At 59.2% G+C, this 19,428-nt stretch overlaps 1 protein-coding gene across 1 annotated transcript; it reads left to right on the forward strand.

The window, feature by feature from the left end:
• The first annotated feature begins 827 nt into the window (after positions 1-827).
• On the forward strand, positions 828-14,223 carry CUNH16orf74 (chromosome unknown C16orf74 homolog). Its single transcript, XM_042671440.1, has 4 exons — positions 828-917; positions 5,990-6,035; positions 13,067-13,210; positions 13,802-14,223. Exons 2-4 carry the CDS (start codon positions 6,008-6,010, stop codon positions 13,858-13,860), a joined length of 231 nt encoding a protein of 76 aa, XP_042527374.1. The 5' UTR covers positions 828-917; positions 5,990-6,007; the 3' UTR covers positions 13,861-14,223.
• Positions 14,224-19,428: the final 5,205 nt, after the last annotated feature.

A 19,428-nucleotide genomic window follows, 5' to 3' on the forward strand; every position in this document is an offset into this window, starting at 1 on the left:
AAAAGTCTGAAGGCGTGGGGAAGCGAAAGGCAACCCTCTGATTGCACCCCACGTTTATTCCCAGCAGTTACCAGAGGAGTCCTGTGAAGGAGCATATGACTGGACCCCAGAAGCAGACGCGGGGTCACTGTGGCGTGTCCTCAGAGCCCCGCACCTAAGGCTGAAGGGTGGCAGCATGGCACTGATCCCGTTCCCTGCACTCCCTTCCCCCAGCCGCCTAGAACTTTCCTAGCACGCCCCACGGGAGAGCCGAGAGGAGGGGCCGGGCAGGACGGCCGCCAGACCCTGGCCCGAGCGAGCTACTCGATAGGGCTGGTCGCGGAGGGGGCGGGGCCTGGAGGGCGTGGCTAATAGAGGATGGGCGGGGCTAGCTACAAGGACGGAGCCGGGCACGGGGCGTGGCTCGCTGCAGGGCGGGGCCCAGCTCAGAGCAGAGCTGTCCTGGGACGGGGCTAGCCGCGTGGGCTGGGTCAGGGGCGGGGCTATATGGGGGTGGGGCCAGCACGGGGCGGGGCAGAGCTCTCCGTGGGCGAGGCTGGTGGCGGGGGAGGGGCAAGCAGCGGGAGAGGGCTCGGCACGAGGCGGGGCCGAGCTGTCTGTGGGCGGGGCTAGCCTCGTGGGTGGAGCTAGGCGAGGGGCGGGGCCAGCCTCGTGGGAGGAGCTGGCGCGGGGCGGGGCGGGGCGAGGCGGCCCTGTCCTCCAGGTGCCGGGCGGGGGCTCTGAGGCGTGCGCGGCGGCGGCGGCGGCGGCGGCGGCGGCGGCGGCGGCGGCGGCGGCGGGCCGGGCGCGCCGCGGGGCCATGACCCGCGCTGCCGTCTCCTGCAGGCTCGTTGCAGCGGCCCCGAGCCCGGTGCACGCGGCCGGCAGCGCCCGGGCGGGCCCCGCGTGCGGCTGGGCCGTGAGCGCCCCAGGAAGCGGTGAGTGCCCGCGCCCAGCCCCGGCCTCCTGCGGGGCCCCCGCGCGCCTCCCCGGGCGCCGCGGCCGCGCGGGCGCCGGGAGGGCGGGAGCGGGGCGGGGCCGCGCGCTCGGGCGTCCCCCGGCTTCCCGCGGACTTGGCCGGGCCGGGCCGGGGAAAGTTGGGGCCCGCGGCCGAGCGGCGGCGCGGCGCGGGGGTGTGTCCCGGGGCGGGGCGGGGCCCGGGGCCGCGTGCGGAGCGGGGCCGGAGGGCCGGGGGAGGGCGGGGCCGGAGGCTGGGGAAACTGAGGCCCAAGCACGCCCCGGCCGGGCTGCGCCCCGCCCCCGGGCCCGGCCGGCCGAGGGGGAAGCCCGGGTATTTATAGACTTAATCTCTCGCCGGCCCGAGGAGGCTGAAAGCCGCCGCCTAATCTCCCGGCGCGGGGTCCCCGGCTCCTCCGCGGACTGAAGACGAGCCGGGCGCCCGTGCCTCCCGCCCACCCCGGGCGGGCACCCAGGACCCGCCGAGTGCAGGGGCGGAGCCACAGCCGCACGGCCGGTGGCCTGGCCAACTCCGGCCTGAGCCCAGCCCACCCGGGAATGGAGGGAGCCGGGCCAGGCCTCCGCTGCAGGTGTAAAGCCCACGGTGAGAGCCACTGCTAAGGAAGGCCGCAGCGCCCAGCTCTCCTGGGCGCCCGAGATGGCTCCCCGCTGGCCTCTTGTGGCTCCTGGTTATCACTGACTGACCACACCTGCCCGGCCACCACCTTCGGGCCCACGGCCGCACAGGGTGCTCCTCTCCTTCCTGGCCCTTGCGATTTAAGAACGCTTGTACTGACCTGTAAGGTAGAGAGGCAGGTGCCCACGAGGTGTAGAGTCCCAGCCCCAGCACGGTCCCAGTGGGTACACTGGCCCCCGATTGCTGAGAGGTAATTATTGAGAGGCTGTGGCCAGCTGCTCTGCATCCTGAGGCCCACAGCCCCTGGGCTGGGGCTGATGGAGCAGGTGGCTCTGCTCGCTGACCCAGAGAGGCACCTTAAAGCCAGCATCTGTGCCCAGCGCAGTTCTGCAGCCCAAACCGCAGGAGTTCTGACCCGGTTGCGCAGAGCGCATGCCCTCTGTGAAGAAGGAAGAGGCTCAGGGGCGTCGGCCCCTACCTGGAGGAAGACGCCTCTGTCTCTGGAGAGGCCGGGCCGGCAGCCTCCCTTGGCCAGCAGACCTGGTCCTGCCTCCCAGGTCCACCCACCTAGGCACACAGCCATATTCCTCCCAACTCACTTCTCCCTGGCCCAGCCTGGTTTTTAAAAGAGGTCTTTGTTCGGGAGGTGGGGTGAGGTACCACCATGACTCAGGCCCTCCTCGCTGTTGATGGGTTTTCAGATTTTATCTGGGAGGAGGCAGCAGAAAGACAGGCCAGTTGGCTGCCAGCCGCTCTCTCCATCCTGTGCATCCCGCTCCACCTTGAGGTGCCAGACAGAGTCAGAGGGCTTTGGCACGTGGAAACAGGCCAGGTCCAGCAAATTGAAACAAGGAGACCCAGAGAGATTTCACTGTGGGCCAGTGGTGAATGTCTTAGAGTCTACCTGCATTCCAGGCAGACACTGCAGCCTCCCAGCCACCTGCCGGACCTGCCTCACCTCCCGTGGCAGAGTGGGACGGGACCACCGTGGTCTTTCCAAGAAGTGGGACCAGAGGGAAGCCACTCACCCAGCGGAGCTCTATACCTCTGAGATTCTTTTACCTGTCTGTTAAAACCCCATGGAAGGCTGGGAGCCAGTGGCTCAGGACTGCAACCCTAGCTACTCAAGAGGCTGAGAGCTAAGGCTCACAGTTCAAAGCCAGCTCAGGCTGAAAATTCCATATGAGATTCATTTCCAGTTAACCACCAGAAAACCAGAAATGGGGCTGTGGCTCAAACTGGAAGATTGCTCACCTTGAGAAAAAGAGCTCAGGGTCAGCACCCAGGCCACAAGTTCAAGCCCCACAACCGACCAAAAAAAACAAAGGAAGCTTGATGCCTATGGCTCATGTCTGTCATCCTAGCTACTCAGAAGACTGAGATCTGAGGATCGTGATTAGAAGCCACCCCAGGCAGGGAAGTTTGTGAGACTCTTACCACAAATGAATCACCAAAAAGCTGGAAGTGCAGCTGTGGTTCACATGGTAGAGCCTAGCCTTTAACAAAAAAGCACAGGGACAGCACCCAGGTCCTGAGTTCAAGCCCTAGGAAATGGCACCAACATATAAACAAAATCTGTGGCTCTTGTGAAAATGGTCACACACATACCCAGGGCGGGGGGAGGGGGGGGCTGGACATGGTGGTAGCTTCAGAGCAGAGCTGTGTGCAAAGCCAATCCTGTCCTGTCTGTCACCACACAGAAGGGACACACCCCTCCGGGAAAAATAAGTTTGTGCACTTGCCTGTCCTTGTCCCCAGAGAGGCTCCTGTGACCATTTAGTGATAAGGAGACGTATATCCTGGTGCCAGAAGGACACCAGCGTACACATTGTGAACAGCCCAGGTTCAGAAGGAAACTGAACAGAGCCTGGGCCCCTGAAACACCAATCACACACCACCTGACAGTGTCATGCCAGCCTTACACTCTTGTGCACTCACACTGCCGGCGTGCACAGAGGCTCCCACACCGTGTAGGGGAGCAGGGCATGCTCGCCCCTACCCCCTCCCCACCCTGTCTTTTTGCAGTACTGAGGCTGGAGCCAGGCTTACACATGCTGGGCACACATTCTATCACCAGAGCCACACCCACAGCCCTTTTGTTTGTGTTTTGTTTTGGAGACAGGTGTCTCCCTGCTACCTCCGTCTAGACTTGCCTTGAAGCCTATCCTCCTGCCTCTGTCTTCTAAGTAACGGATTTCAAGTGTTTGAACTGTTCTTGAAGGTGTTCCCAACTTTGAAACAAGTTGCAGGAATCCAAACACCTGTGCATCACCAGAGACACAAAGTGGCCAGAGGCCCTGGTCACTTCTTTTTGTTTTTTCTTTCTTTCTTTCTTTGTTCCAGTCCTGGGCCTTGAACTTGGTCTGGATGCTGTCTTTAGCTTTCTTCACTCAAGGCTAGCACTCTACCACTTGGAGATAAGAGTCTCGTGGACTTTGTTGCCTGGCCTGGTTTGAACCTCAATCTTCAGCTCTCGGCCTCCTGAGGAGCTAGGATCACAGGCTGCGCCAGTGGTCCTGGCTGGCCGTTCCCTTCTGTCTACACGTACGCATGCCTGCCACTGTGCTCTTGCCCAGCCCAGCGTCCATTTGCAGAGAGGATGACCTTTGACTCGACATATCACGTCGTATTTCCTAAGAGCAGGACCATCCTCTAGAGAACGCAGTGATCACAGTCAGAGAACTTAATATTTATTCCACATTGTCAACTAAGATACAACTTTTCTTCTGATTAATTCTGTGTGTGTGTGTGTGCGTGTGTCATGGGTCTTAAACTCTGGGCCTGGGTGCTGTTCCTCAGCTCTTCAGTTCAAGATGAGCACTCTAGGGGCTGGGAAGGTGGCTCAGTGGTAGAGCACTTGCCTTGCAGGCATGAGGCCTTGGTTCGATTCCTCAGCACCACATAAGCAAAAAGAAAAAAAGCCGGAAGTGGCACTGTGGCTCAAGTGGTAGAGCACTAGCCTTGAGCTGAAGAGCTGAGGGACAATGCCCAGGACCAATCAGGCCCCATGACTGGACCCCCAAAAAAAAGATGAGCACTCTACTGCTTGAGCCCCAGTGCCACTTCCGGTTTTCTGGTGGTTTATTGGAGATAAGGAGATAAGAGTCTCACAGACTTTCCTGCCCAGGCTGGCTTTGAACTTCAAGCCTCAGATCTCAGCTTCCTGAGTAACTAGGATTACAGGTGAGTTCCCAGTGCCCAGCTCTGACAGATTCTTACAAATACAGATTCGTGGAGGACCCCATCTCCCACCTCCAGCTGAGAACTGCGGCCCTGGGCTGCGCTGGCTCCGCCCGGCCCTACTGTGGTTTCCCTGCCGTGTCTTTTACAGCACTCCCCGTACCTGTTCCCTCTAGGAAAGCTTGGGCTTCAGACCAGCAGGAGAGAACGGTGCCCTGCAAACCCTGTGCCTACTGTGTCCCTTGCAGCCACACAACTTGTGCCAGCTAGCTAACCCCTCTGTGCCTCGGTTTACCCCTGTGCTGGCTCGTATGTGCAGAGAGGCTCTGGGCAGCGCTGGGCACGCAGCAAAGGGAAGGAGAGCCGTCCCTGGAGGCCTGGCCTGGGCATCACTCCAGCTGCGGTGCCTCCCGTCTCCCGGAGGCAGGGCGCCCTGCCTGGGGCCTCAGCTGCCCCTCAGAAGCCCCTGGGAGTTTACTAAAAAAATAAACCACAAACTCAGCCAGATGCCACTAGGACCAGTTACCCAGCATTACTCAGGGCAGTGCCTGAGCAGGAACTTTGTTCTCCTTCCTGTGCCACTTGGAGGGCTCCAACCCTGGGCCTTACACACACTGCACAAGTGCCAGACCTGAGCTCCATTCAGGCCCCTTGGTCTCCTTGCGTAGCCCGGGGGAACTCTTAATCTGACTGCCTCCACCGCTGCCCCCCAGCCCGGCCTTGCTTATGGCCCCTCCCACGCACCCTTGTGCTTCCCTCTGCTCCTGGGCATGGGCTGTTCCTGGCCTGCTGTGCACTTCTGCCCAAGGACCAGACCGGTGCTGTGTGGGGGCAGGGTGCTGAGGTAGGGCTGGGGGTGGACCCATGGCCTAGGATTCAAATCCCAGCACTGTAACAAAGACTCCAAGGTTATTGATGAGGGGCCTTAAAAAAGGGGTGGGGGGCAGATTATAATGGAAAACACCACTCTGGCCTGGCCTGGCCGTCCCCAGCCCTGCAGAGACCACCGTTAGCTGGCCCAGAAGGAAGTCAGGGGGTGCCACTCCCTGGCCATCAGCCCTCAACCCCCCCCCCTTGAACTGACTGCCCAGCAGCCCGCCATGCCTCCTGCCAGCGCCCGTGCGCACATGCTGCCTGGAGGTGGTCACAGTGGGTACCGTGACCTCACAGCTGGCCCCTGGGGCCGTGGCCCATAGGGAAGAGACTCTGGCCTCTGACTCTTCTCTTACTCCACAGGCCCACAGAGGAGAAGATATGGGGCTCAAGATGTCCTGCCTGAAAGGTGAGGTGGAGGATGGGGCCCTGGGGCTGGGGAGGGGAGGACGAGGGGTGGAGGCCATGGAGGGAGACCCCGCTCCGCCCTGGGACACCCGTCCTCAAGCCATAAACAGCAGGTGCCTCCCTGACTCCTAGACCTCCTCTGGGCTTCCCTTCAGTCAGCATTGGTGATACAGGGAAAATAGTGCCCTTGGGCCTCAGTTTCCCCCTCAGGGCAGTCTCCGGCCAAGAGCTTGAGGAGCAGGATATGGAAGGGGCCTGTCATCCTCCAAGCAGGAGCTCCGGCTGGCCTGGTGCTGGAAAAAGGAAGAGCACTGGGGAGGGAGTTCTAGAAGGACCCGAAATCCATGAAGGGTGTAGGCCGTGTTGGTTTCTACAGTTTTCTGTCCAGAGGCACCACAGGCTAACAGGCCACATGGAACACCCCCAAATCCAGGGCCCCTCCCCGGTGCTCTGCCTGTGCGGGTGGGCGTCCGCTGTCCTCTCCCGGCCCAGGCCTGGGAGCCGCACTCCGCTCTCACCTTCTGCTACATCTCGGTGCCTAAGACCCATGTGGTCCCCCACGCACATACCCGCCACGCTCCGCCCCAATGCCTCACACACACACGCTGCACACACCACACATGCCTGACATGCAACACCCCAAACACATGTACCAAATACATGCTACACACATAAACACCAGGTATTTGTCCCCCATGTACACATAGTTGACTTCATGAACACCCAACACCCCATACACAGCGCCCCACGTTACACACACACACAGCCTACATGCACAGATCCCTCCCATACACATACACATACAACACATAACATGCCACACCCATACACCTGACACACTGCACACACATACTGACATGCCTACACACACACAGAGCCACGGTGCAGAACGGAGCATGAGATGCTGCTCCTGTCTCTCCTGCCCTTTCACCTTTCCTAGGTCAGGCTCATTTTGGGCAACCTGGAACAAAGCCCCTTGTCAGTGAACTGGATTTCTGGCAGGCTCTATGTGGCTCATGGGCCGGCACAGCACATTTCCCTAGAGCAGCCGCTCCTGCTGTTCGTTAGCTCTTGTGTCTGCCCCTGCCTTGCACTCTGTCGCCCGCTTTTCGAGCTCTAGGCAAGCTTAGGGGTCTTGGCTGAAACTTGGGGACTGATCAGTTAATGTGAGTGAAGAATGGACCTCCCCCCACCCAGGAGGTGAAGGGGGACTGCAGGTGTGGCCAGGGTGAATGGATGACCCTCAGGGTCACCTCTGATTGATCGAGCAGAGTTCTTGTGCCCACCTCTGACTGAGGTCTGGCATCTTGACTGACAGCTCTGCCAAGACTGCTTGTAAAGGAGGAGAGCAGTGGTGGCTCCGGAGAGAATGGGATGTTGCTCGCAAAGGGAACAGTGTAGTCAACCTATCATCCCCAGGACCTGGCCCATGCTGGACTCCAGGCCCAGCCTACAGAGACGTGTGTGGTGTGTGTGTGCGTGCATGCGTGTGTGTGTGTGTGTGGTGTGTGTGTGCGCGCTCGCGCGTGCGCGCATGTGCGTGCGTGTGTGTGTGCGTGTGTGTGTGTGTGTGTGTGTGTGTGTGTGTGTGTGTAGGGGATTTAGTGGAGTATCTGTGAGCTGTGTAGGCTGATCTGGGAGTAGACATGGCTGAGGTTTAACCTGAGGAATCTTCACTTCCCGGTGGGTCTGGGACTCTGCGGTTCCCAGCACAGAGCTGGATTCAGGGCATCTTTGTGTCGTTTTTCTCTTACGATGACGGAACAGACATAACAAAATGAACTCTGGTGACTGCTAAGTGCACAGAGCACCGAGCACATCCACCCTGTGCAACCACCACGTGCTCTCAGGCAGGAGGGGAAACTCTCCCATTCATCAGGAGCTGCCCTGCTCCCCCTCCTGTCGGCCTCTGCCCCTGCCCACTTCAGGGAGCATCCTTGGCATTTGCCCTTTGGTGGTCTCTGGGGACTCTCACTGTTTGCATCATGTTTCCATGTTCAGCTGAGTTTTCATGTGAGTGTTTCATGGTGACCTTGTTGTTTAGTTTATTTTGGCAGATGCTGGGGTTTAAAGTCGGGATCTGAAGCTTGCTAGGCAAGTTCTCCACTCCTTGAGCCACACCTCTAGTCCGTGTGCTGGTCCTTCATTCCATTCTGGGACTGAGTAATACTCCACTGGGTGGATGGCATGAGTCACTTTGCATTTGCCATCACAGCATACCTGAGATGATCAACTTAAAAGGAGGAATGGTTTCTTTTTGCTCAGTTTCAGTCCTTGGTCACTTGGGCCTGTGGTGCTAGAACATGGTAGAAGGAAAGCTAGACGGAGGAGGTAGGGGCCAATGTTCCACTAAAGCCCTCAGAGGCATATGCTTCTAATCCAAACTTCCTCCCCAAAGCTCCTCCAATGGCCTGACTTCCTCCCCTAGGCCCTGCCTCCAATAGCCTAACTTCCTCCCCTGGGCCCTGCCTCCAATAGCCTAACTTCCTCCCCTATACCCTACCTCCAATAGCCTAACTTCCTCCTCTATACCCTACCTCCAGTGGCCTGGCTTCCTCCCACTGGACCTTGCCTTCCATAGCCTGACATCTTCCCTCTAAGTCCCACCTCCAGTGGCCTGACTTCCTCCAACTAGGCCTCATCCTTAAAGGGTCCCACACCCCCTAAGGGTGCCAAGGACCAGGCTTTCAACTGTGGGCTGAGGACACTTGCCCCGTTGTCAACGTCCGACTGTTGGGTCACGACATTGTGATGCCAGAGGACCTGGCAGTAACCTTGGGCCCACCTTCCTTCCAGCTCCAGGCAGGCCTCCGGCCGGGTCTTCCACAGGGTCTTAGCCAGGGGTGCCGCAGAGCCAGCTGTTCCTGGAAATGGCACCCCCACCTCCCACTCCCAGCACCGCAGGACTAAAAGCCCCGCAGAGCTGAGAGCCCCAGGGGCTGGGAGCTTTAAAAGGCTGCCTTGCAGGCCCGTCCAGCCCTGCGGAGAGCTGGGCGGCAGGAAGGAAGCTCATACATTTTTTACCGCGGCCCTCTGCCCAGCCAGGTCCCTGGAGGTGCTGCCCAGGCCTGGGTGTGACCCAGCCACGGCGGGTGGAGGCCAAGAACCCACTGCTGTACACATGGCTAAGACAGACCCAGGCTAGCAGCCAAGGCATGCCTGCCTGGGGGCCATCCCCTGGCTGTCCCGCGGGTCCTTAGCAGCCCCCGGGGACACTGGTGCGGCCAGCTCTGCACCATCTTCCATCTGCTCCACCTCGCTGCTGCCAGGCCCGGCTCTGCGCTCTGGCTTGGCAAGTACTCGGCTATCTGCCTTCCCCGTGGGGTCTGGGTCTGCTCTTTGCAGCCTGCTCCCACGTCAGGATTTCCACCTCGACCGCTGGGCAGTGTTGGGTTGAAGAGGAGCAGATTTGGTAGTGAGTGGGTGTGGGGGCACCTCTGTATCCTGCAGCCACCACCTGACCAGCCTGCTGGGGTCACATCCAGCTAACCCTCCAGAGCACCCCTTAAACACTACCGCAACCCTGGATTTCCTGCAGCAAACTGGAACACTGTGCTCTCCCCATAGACGGGGGTTTGTGCTTCCAGGGCAGGGCCATGCAACCTACCGGGCGGCTTCTGCCTCCAGCAGATGCAAGGGTCCTGGGGCTGCGGTAACAAATGACTGTGCACTGGGTGCTTCCAGCAAGGGGAATGTAACTCCTCACAGGTCTCGCGGCCGGAGTCTGCGGTGGAGTGTGACAGGGCCGTGCTGCCCTGGTGCAGGTCCTTCCTGCTCTTCGGGTTCAGAGCCCCTGTACCCACTCCCTGCCTGCTTCTCCCTGTGGCCATTTTGCTAGTCTGGTGGGTCCAGACCTGTCTCAGGTCTCCCAAGGATTCCACGCGTCGGATTCCGAGCCCTTCAAATCCACCATGAGCTTGTGACAAGATCTGCAGCCGACCCTGTCCACAGAGGCCTTGCCTCCGAACATGGAAGCTGGTCCTTGCTGTGGGGCCCTGTGTCCGCGTAACTTTAGGGGGACCCTGTTCAACCGGCCGGTCACCTCTCCTCTGAGCCCCACAGTGGGAGACAGGACCGCGCTCTTGGGTCTGCAGCCGGCTGGGCCCGGGGCGGGCAGGGGGTTCAGCGCTGGCTTCGTCGGAGGCCGGGCCTGGGCTCACAGCCGTGGCGGTGGGTCAGCGCCCTGAGGATCGGTGGAGTGTGCCCCCAGTGTCCCCAACACCCCAAGTCAGGCGCTGACTTGGACTGAGCTGGGAACCTGGGTCTCCCCCAAGCCACCCATGCCCGGCAGGCTGAGATGCCACCCTGACACGGCGCCCTCTGGAGGTGGTGTCTGTGTCTGTGGCAGGCACGGTGGACGGAGGGCGCCCTGGGCCCCTGCACTGCCGCTCCACAGCCGCGTGACCCCGCAGCCACGGGCACAGTGACGTGGGCTCTACTGACGGACAGCTGGCGGAGGCGGGAGGGACCCCGCCCCACCCCCGGGCCCTGTGTCATGGCCTCGTTTCTCCGCTCTCCCCATCCCCTCTCCGGCAGTGCGTCCCTGACGCAAGCCGGGGCTTTTCCCGTAATTAAAAAGAGATTTAGAACAGCCACAGTCATGGGCCGGGCTGCCTGGAAAAGGTAGAAGTGGCCAGAGCTGTCCAGCCCCATCCGTAAGGATGCCAGACCGTCCTTGTAATTGGAATTTAAAAAAAAAAAGATTAAATGCCTCTGAAACCCTCAGAGGCATTTGATTTTTTTTTTAAAGATTTGCCCTGTTATCTGTGAGATTAGTGCCAGTCCCCTGAGCCCTTGTGTTCCTGCCCCAGGGCCTTTGTGTATGCTATGGCTTCCCCAGTGCCCTCCTGCTTCTCTGCGGTCTCTGAACCCCCCACAGCCTCAGACTACCACTTTCACCTCTCAAGCCTGCTTCTCCCTTTGCTTGTCGCTGAGCCAGGCTCTACTGCAGGGAGGGCAGGCTCCAGCGCTGCATGACCTGGAGCAGGTCTCCGAGCTCTCTGTACCAGATCATCTGCTTTGCTGGGAGGACAAACCATAAGTGCTCTCTTCCTCGGGATGTCCCGCCTCCTGGGCCACCGTCCTCAAGACCCGACATGTGGCCTCTGGGGCAGGGAGGGGGAGGGCGCTCTCCCTCCCTCCCCTCCAGCAGACCCTGCTGTCTGTAGGTCCTCTTCCTGTTGTGGAGGTGGAGTGGGGCGGGGCGGGGCAGGAGGCACCGAGAAGCATCTGCGGAGACCATTCTCTTCTCAGCCGTGGCCTGGACCTGCAGCGTGCCTGGCTTTGGTAGGGGCACTGGTGCCCACTGCCTGAGCACTGCCAGGCCCGGCCCACGGCCGTTCTGATGAGAGGACAAAACGTCCCCTAGCCAAGTGTCTTGCCAGGACCAGCCATGTTGTGTCTGGCCCCCAGTGGTGACCGCAGGTGGGGACAGGGCGCAGTGGCCCCCAGCTGCCTTCGGGCGGCTGGCTGGATGGTCGTTCTTAGAGTGGGGTACGGGGGCTGTGGATGGCAGATGTCTGGAGCGGCGCCGGCAGGCCCAGCAGAGGGGCCTTGCCCGCAGTGTGCCCTGGGCAGCTGAGGAGCTGGTGGCCTGGGTGGGTCGGAGTCCCGTGTCTCCTGTCCCCTGGCCGTGCTGTGCAGCCACCATGGGGACCGCACAGAGCAGAGCATCAGCCGGCAGAGACCAGCAGGGGGCGCCCGCGGGCCGCCAGGTCTGGGAGGCCTGGGAGAGGCTCTGTCTGGAGCCTGCTCCTGGGCAGAGCCTAGAAGTGGGGTCCGAGCCCCGGCTAGCTGAAACCCCAGGGTCTGTGCCTCCCACCTGCTTCATGTTACCCGCATTATTCCAAACACTGGTATCAGGGCTCTGGGTGCACAGCCAGGGAAACTGAGGCCCTGAGTGAAGTCACCTGCTAGGCAGGGCCACCCGGGAGCCTGTCAGAGCCCTGTCGTCCTCACAGAGCAGACTCAGCCCTGCGGGCAGGCTGTGGGTGGTGTCTGTAGGTCTCAGACAAAGCCAGCCAGCCAGGCAGTGCGGCCCAGTACTGAGACCCTGGGGTACTGCCGAGAAGAAAAGGGTTCAGTGTGTTGCGGGGGGGGGGGGGGGGGGTCCCAAGACCTGCTAGCGCCCTGCCTTCACAGATGGCTTCCCACACCCAAGCCTGGAGTGAGCATGGGTGGCCTGTGTCTCCACGTCCGTCTGCTTGCTGGGCCTTGGTGGTCTGGAATCCTAGCCAAGAAGTAGGCAAGCAGGGGCTGGGAAGGTGGCTCAGTGGTAGAGCGCCTGCCTTGCATGTATGAAGCCCTGGGTTCCAGTCCTCATCACCACATAAACAGAAAAAGCAGGAAGTGGTGCAGTGGCTCAAGTGGTAGAGCGCGCTAGCCTTGAGCAAAAAGCTCAGGGACTATCTCAGGCCCTGAGTTCAAGCCCCAGGGCTGGCAAGAACAACAGCAACAAAAATAGGCAGGCATGTTAAGCAACAAATAAGTGCTGGCTGGGAAAACCAGTGCTGGGCTGGGGCAGAGCTGGCAGGCTCGTGTCGCAATCCCTGCAGTGGGCCTGGTCCTGAGGGCCCGGCCGGACAGGACACGGGCTGGTGTACCCCCTCCCTTCCTCTCTGTGGCCCCTCCCCTCCCCCAGGCCTCCAGCATCTCTCTAAGGCTCTGGGAGCCATGCTTGTTCCAGATCACCGGTGTGGGCTGTGCTCAGACCCACACGTCTGTGCCGACAGACAGGGATGTCCGCCCCTCCCCGGCTTGTGCAAGCCCGGAGCCTGGGGTTTTGCTTCCTTGAGCCTCAGTTTCCACTTTCCCCCCTTGCCTCACAGCGCTCACTCCTGCCAGTGAGGAGGGAGGGAACTGTGTGCATGAGTGTGCACGTGTGTTCATGTGTGCACACGTGTTTGTGTGTGACCATGTCTGCACATTTGTGTACTTGTGTGTACACGGGTGTGAGCTTTTACATGTCTGTGTGTGCACGATGTGCCTGTGCACTGGTGCACACTCATGTGAGTGCACACGCTGCTTCCGCAGGCTTCAAGATGTGTGTCAACACCAGCGGCAGCCATGACGAGGCCCCCGTCCTAAATGACAAGAACCTGGACGTGCCCAACATCATCATCACGCCCCCCACACCCACAGGCAGCATGGTGCTGGCCCGGGACTCGAGGTGGACAGGTGAGTCAGCACCGCGGCCCTGGGCACCGCGCCCAGGCCCCCTCCGCCCTGCCTGCCTTGGGTCCTCACTACCCTCAAGCTGGCTGGAGCTCCGGGCTGCATGCCGTGACGGGCTTGGCGCGCTGGCCTGGGCTGGCTGGCCCGGCCATGATGGCGCCGCTCGCTGCCGAGGCCAGGCCGGGAGGGCTCCAGCTTGATGTCCACTGCCTGGCTGGAGAGGACCAAGCCCATGCCTTCTGGATGGGTGGGGGGGAGGGGTGCATGGAGAGGGAGCCCCAGCTACACCCCCTCCTGCCCTCAGGATGCCCTTTGAGCTCCAGGGAGGCTGGTCTCTCGGGCAGGGAGCCGGGCCAGTGCTTGGCGCTGGGCCATGGCTGCATGCAACTTGGCTCGGTCACAGCGTTCACTGCCATTGTATAGAAGGGCAGACCAAGGCCTCTCCAAAGGGGTACCCAGGACCCCCTGGCTGTCTGCATCACCAGGGCCCTCCCAGCTTGCAGCAACACCCCTGCCCAGACGTCAGGGAACTCGGGCTAGTGGCCTGAGGCAAAGCCCTCGGGCCCAGTGTGCTGACCGCTGTCTGTCTCCTAGTCTGGCTGGATGAGTTGGGGACTGGCCCGGATGATGGCGAGATGGACCCTGATGCCTGAGGACCTATCCGGTGGTTCCCTTTGCCCTGGGCAGCTGGACGGGGACAGCGATCGGGCCCTGGACGAGACAGAGGTAGCAAGATGCGCGTGGCGAGCTGCAGGCCCCAGCGCGGTGCTGAGTGGGCCGGATGCCCACCACCTCCGTGCTCTCAGCGAGCTGACACGGCGAAGGGGAGGGGACCTATCTGCATCCACGAAGGCCACAGGGCTGGGCCCACCCCCGGCCCCGCACACGGCCGCGGCCGCCGAACTCTCCAGAGGACTGGCTCCGTTTTTTATACATTGTTTTACAGATACTGCAACAGTCCCAATGTGATTTATAATCGCCTTTTTGCATTTTAAGTAAAGGTCCTCCTTACAGATGCCTGCCCCTGCCTCTTCGTGTGGGAGAGCACAGAGCCTGGGGAGAGCAGGGTGGAGGTCACTGCACGCTGGGGCGGGGGGAGCTGTGGCCGAAAATGGTAGAGCGCTAGCCTTGAGCAGAAGAGCTCAGGGACAGCGCCCAGACTGTGAGTTCCAGCTCCAGGACTGACCCAGAAAAAAATCTCACCGACTTTTCCGTCTGTATTGGTCTTGAACCCAGATCTCAGCCTTCTGAGTAGCTGGGATGACAGGCGTGAGCCACCGGCGCCCGGCTACTTCTGGCCTCTTGGAGGCCCTCAGGCCTCCACCTGAGCAGCTCTGGAGAGTCGTTTATGGAGGTGGAATCTCACTGTTTGCCTGAGCTGGCTTCCAATGATGGTGCTCCCAATCTCTGCCACAGGCCGCAGGCCTGACCTTACCCAGCCTTCCTGCCCTAGCTCCGGTGTCAGCCTGCTGCTTCTCCGGCCAGTGGAGGGCCTCTTCAGAGCCGGCCTAGAGGCCCAGATTCAAACACTACTCCTTGACTTACTGGGCCTTCTTTGAACACACCCTCAGGGATGGATTAGCAATGTCTATGGTTTGTCACAGCCCAGCACACTGATTAAAACAAGAAGTTGTGAATGCGTGAATGTCTCCCACCGAAGAGTGCTGGGTGACCTGGGTGACCGAGGCCGAGGTGATGAGCACTAGGGAGGAGAGACAAGGATGGCTCTGCGGCCATGCCCTGGTGTGTTAAGGGCAGCTGGGGGGGGAGGGGCAGGGCACCAGGGAACATTCTGGTCTGGCCTCTTGGGATTCATGGTGCCTTCCTGCAAAGCAGGGCGGGGGGGGGGGGGGGGGGGGGAGGGCAGGGGTGTGAAAGCAGATGGGAATGTGATTTTATAATGACAGCAGCAGATGGCAAAAAGACACAAGGGTGTACTCACACCATGCTGGAAGCCCGCGGAGGGGCAGCCCACGGGCGCAGCCTTACCTCAACTCTCCCGCCTGAGCCAGGGGACGTGCCAGCTGCAGGCAGGACCGCAGGAGCCTGGGGCACAGGCTGCCAGGTTGTGAGAGCCACAAGTGGGCCAGGGGGCCCGGTGGCCCCCTGCGTGGACCGGGAGCTTTCTTTGTGTTCGGCTCTGCAGGGTGCACACAGGGAGTCAAGGACTCCCAGCACGTGCCCACCGCTGCCTGAGCCTCTGAGAATCTCCTGCTCCTGCTGGAGAGGGCACCCCCCCCCCCTGCGCCTCTTCAAACACACCACGGAATCTCCAGCTCGGTGGCACACACCTGTCATCCAGCGCAGGCTAGCGGGGGGCTAGGGCAGCTGGGCTGCACAGGGAGATGGTTTGGCCATTTCACCTCAAGTTTTTCTGCGATGAGGCAGGCTCACTAGTCATGGGCATGGCTCAGATACACACGTGGAGCTTGTAGACTACTGTAAGGCTGCAGGTGTTGTTCGTTGATTTAATTTGGGAGATTGCGATCCTTGTGCCTAAGCTGAGGGGGTGGAGCATTCTGCAGGGCTCCGTTCCTCCAGACCAATTGGGGATACACAGTGTTTGCCCTGATAGAGGAAGGACAGGATTGGGGGCATCTGTTGGGTTTTGTGATGGAAAACCCTAAATAAAATGAGAATTGCTTTTCTTGTTGCCTGAGCTCAGGACCTCCCCAGAAGCTAGGATTACAGGTGTGAGCCACCAACCCCTGAACAGAGCAGTTTACAAGGGCAGGCCCTGAGAAGGGTGGGGCCTTGTCTGCTCTCTCGGTCTCCACCACAGTCCTCCACAAAACCCAGCGGGGAGAGTGTCCTGCCCAGAGCAGACCTGGGGTGGCTGTGGTCACCGGAGGAGCAGCTGTGGCACCCCGCCCCCTCACCCCGCAGCATCGTTAGGGAGCCAGGAGTGACTCGAACGTCCATACCTCCTACCGAGGGCCCTCACTCTCTCCCTCAATGCCCGCTGGGTCCCTGGCAGCTCTGGGACCTGCTCTGGTCTGGATGGCGGCCGTCGCGGTCTCCACAGTGCTGGCCCAGCATTGTGCTGCGCACCTGTGGGGTCTGCCTGAAGCGAGGATCATGTTCAGACCGGAGGTAGGAATTTTTCAGGGAGAAACACCCACGTGATAGAGTGCCCTCTATCACTGCTAATCAAGGGCACCCACCTTCAACGACACTTTCTTCGCTTCTTAGTTGCTCATGGGGCTTGAACTCAGAGCCAGGGTGTTGTCTCTGAGGTGTTTTTTTTTTTTTTTTTTGCTCAAGGCTAGTACACCACTTTTTTTTTGTCGGTTGTGGGGCTTGAACTCTGGGCCTGGGCGCTGTCCCTCAGCTCTTCAGCTCAAGGTGAACGCTCTACCACTGGAGCCACAGCGCCACTTCCACTTTTCTAGTGGTTTATTGGAGATAAGAGTCTCACAGACTTTCCTGCCCGGGTTGGCTGTGAACTGATCCTCAGATCTCAGCCTCCTAAGTAGCTAGGATGACAGGTGTGAGCCACCACTGCCTGGCTGGCTTACAGTTTTCTGGTGGTTAATTGGAGAGAAGAGTCTCACAGACTTACTTGAAGGGTGTGGCTTCAAACCGTGATCCTCAGATCTCCGTCATCTAAGTATCTAGGTTTACAGGTGTGAATGCTCAGTTTGTCACTATTGTTATTTCTTTCTTTATTTGATTTTTCAGCTGGTGTCAAGTTTGAGCTCTCTCCCTACAATGGCTTCTTGCTTCCTAAAAGAAACCCAGGTTCCACAAATTGGAGAATGAGGCTCTCAACCAAGGTTTGGGCCGGTGCTGCAGCTCTGCCCTCTAGTGGACAGAGCAAGTGAGTGCTTATGTAGGGAATCTATGCATGATTTAAAAAACAAAAACCTCTACATGTTTTTAGATCCAGCAGTTCCAGATTCTTGGAGTTTCTGAAGAAATTGAAATTTGTGTGTGTGTAGAAGAGATTCCCACACACACTCAAATGGGCATTGCCACACTGCTCACAAAAATCCCCACGTGGGATCCACCCAACTGTCCATGCCTTTTTTTTTTTTTTTTGCCAGTCCTGGGGCTTGAACTCAGGGCCTGGGCACTGTCCCTGGGCTCCTTTGTCTCAAGGCTAGCACTTGAGCCACAGCACCACTTCCAGCTTTTTCTATTCATGTGGTACTGAGGAATCGAACCCAGGAGAGCTTCATGCATGCCAGGCAAGTGCTCTACCACTAAGCCAAATTCCCAGCCCAGGGTAAATGGACTCTAAACAACTGGACACAAATACATCAGACTACTACTCAGCCCTTACAAAGCAGGAAGTTCTGTCATCTGAAACAACGCAGATGAACATGATGCTGTAAGTTGGGCATAGGAAGACAAATACTGCACGCTCTCACTGGTATGAGGGAAATGTGCACATGGATTGAAAACAAAAGGAAACAAAAGCTGTTTCTGTATGTCTCACGTGTGCCCCATGGCATCTGAACAAAGCCTGACGCGCGATGTGAACGGGCAGCCTTGCTTTCTAGAAGACGGTTCCAGAGCGGGGACCCTGCACAGGTCACAGACCACCCAGCGCCTTAGCTCCCCCAGCTCCATTCCTCTGGTTCTCTCCTTGCCTGTGTCTGGAAGCCCCGGTGCCCTCTGACTGCTCAGTTACTCCCTGTACCTCTCCAGCCACCCACCTCTCCTGTCAGACTGTGTGTGCCTGAGCTTAGAGGGCTAAAAAGAAACGGCCTCAAGTGGCAGAGCACCTGCCCAGCAAGTCTGCCCAGCAGACTTTAAAGAGGAATAATTCGCCTCGCGTAAGAGTCACCCTCTGAAGCCGCCAGGAGGTTTACGGTAGCACCCGTCACTGCCCTCGAACACCTGAATGTTTGCATCACTCCATAAAAATGATTAACCGTCATCTCTCCCCAGCCCACCCTCCCTCTTCTCCCGTCTCCAGGCAACCACAAAATCTTTGTTGTATGGACTTGCCTATTCTGAACATGCATCCAAAGAGAGTCATACAATGTGTGGACTTTGTAGTGCATGTCTATGCTGATACTGGGGCTCGAACTCAGCTTGAGCTTTTTTGCCCAAGCAAGGCTGGTACTCTACTAGCTGAGCCACAGCTCAGGCTAATTGGAGATAAGAGTCTCACAGACTTTCCTTCCCGGGGCTGGCTTGGAACTGTGATCCTCAGATCTCAGCCTCCTGAGTAACTGGGATGACAGTCATGAGCCATGGGTGCTCAGCGGCAGGTACCTGTGGCTCTCCATGGCACCTTCTGCCTCTCAGTGCATCTGTTAGCGGACGTTGGGTTGTGGTTGCTATTTGGACATTTTGAGCCCCCTACCTGGTAGGGGCATCTGCGCCTTGTGTAGTGGAGGGAATACACTTGTTCTCCCAGAAGCCTTGTGGGGCAAGTGGCAGCATGGCCTGTTTTACAGATCAGGACACTGAGGCTGGACTGCTCTCCTCTTCTGCTCCCACTGTAGCGTCTGGATTTCAGCTGTCTCCCCAGAGCTCTTCCTTTTGCTCTTTTTATAGGCTGCGAAAACCAGGAAGTGAAGCCTTGCCAACACAAATATTTGCCAGTCAAGAAAACATTTCCCCATCAATCAAAAATGCAGACAAGCTGGCACCCACCCTTGGAGGAAGCCGGAGGCAGATTCTATTTTGGCAGGGTCCAGGTGGCCCACGACCCCCTCCTCCCCACACTTCAGGCATCTGCTCCTCCCAGATCAATTTAAAGAAGAAAGGGCCAGGGCTCCATGGGGCTCCTTGCCGAGTGAGCTTTGGTTATTTCCTTGGAGATTCCTAGCTGCAGAAGGTTCTAGTACACGGTAAAACCTCCAGGTCTGCCCACGATAGCTCCTAATGGAGATAAGCAACCCAGGGCCACGTGCATACCAGGCAAATACTGCACCTCTGAACTACATTCCTGGCCTGGCTTTATGTTGAGACAGGGTCTGGCTATGTAGCCTGGGCTTGCCTTGAACTTGCCGTCCTTCTGACGCTGGGGTCATGAGTATATACCACCACACCTGGCGCTCCCAGGGCCTCATGACCAGAGTGTGAAATGTGTGTTCAGCCTCTTTGCCCCCACCAACCATAGATTGAGTGTAACCTTTTCTGGCTTACTACCGCCTGACATGGCCACCCGACCTGTGATGGTTCCGCTTTCTGTTCTCCCCCAGGACGCCTGGACCACACTTCCGGGAGAGCCATGGTAATGACACCCTTCTGGGAGTTCTGAC

Source organism: Dipodomys spectabilis, unplaced genomic scaffold (assembly GCF_019054845.1).
Source record: "Dipodomys spectabilis isolate Male_0828 unplaced genomic scaffold, ASM1905484v1 ptg000628l, whole genome shotgun sequence".
NCBI lineage: Eukaryota > Metazoa > Chordata > Mammalia > Rodentia > Heteromyidae > Dipodomys > Dipodomys spectabilis.

Excerpts from the sequence above, each read along its gene's own strand:
- CUNH16orf74 (XM_042671440.1), top strand. The coding sequence starts at position 6,008 with ATGGGGCTCAAGATGTCCTGCCTGAAAG. Across the intron at positions 6,036-13,066 it reads CAAGATGTCCTGCCTGAAAG|GCTTCAAGATGTGTGTCAAC; the intron begins GTGAGGTGGAGG and ends CTGCTTCCGCAG. Across the intron at positions 13,211-13,801 it reads CCGGGACTCGAGGTGGACAG|TCTGGCTGGATGAGTTGGGG; the intron begins GTGAGTCAGCAC and ends TCTGTCTCCTAG.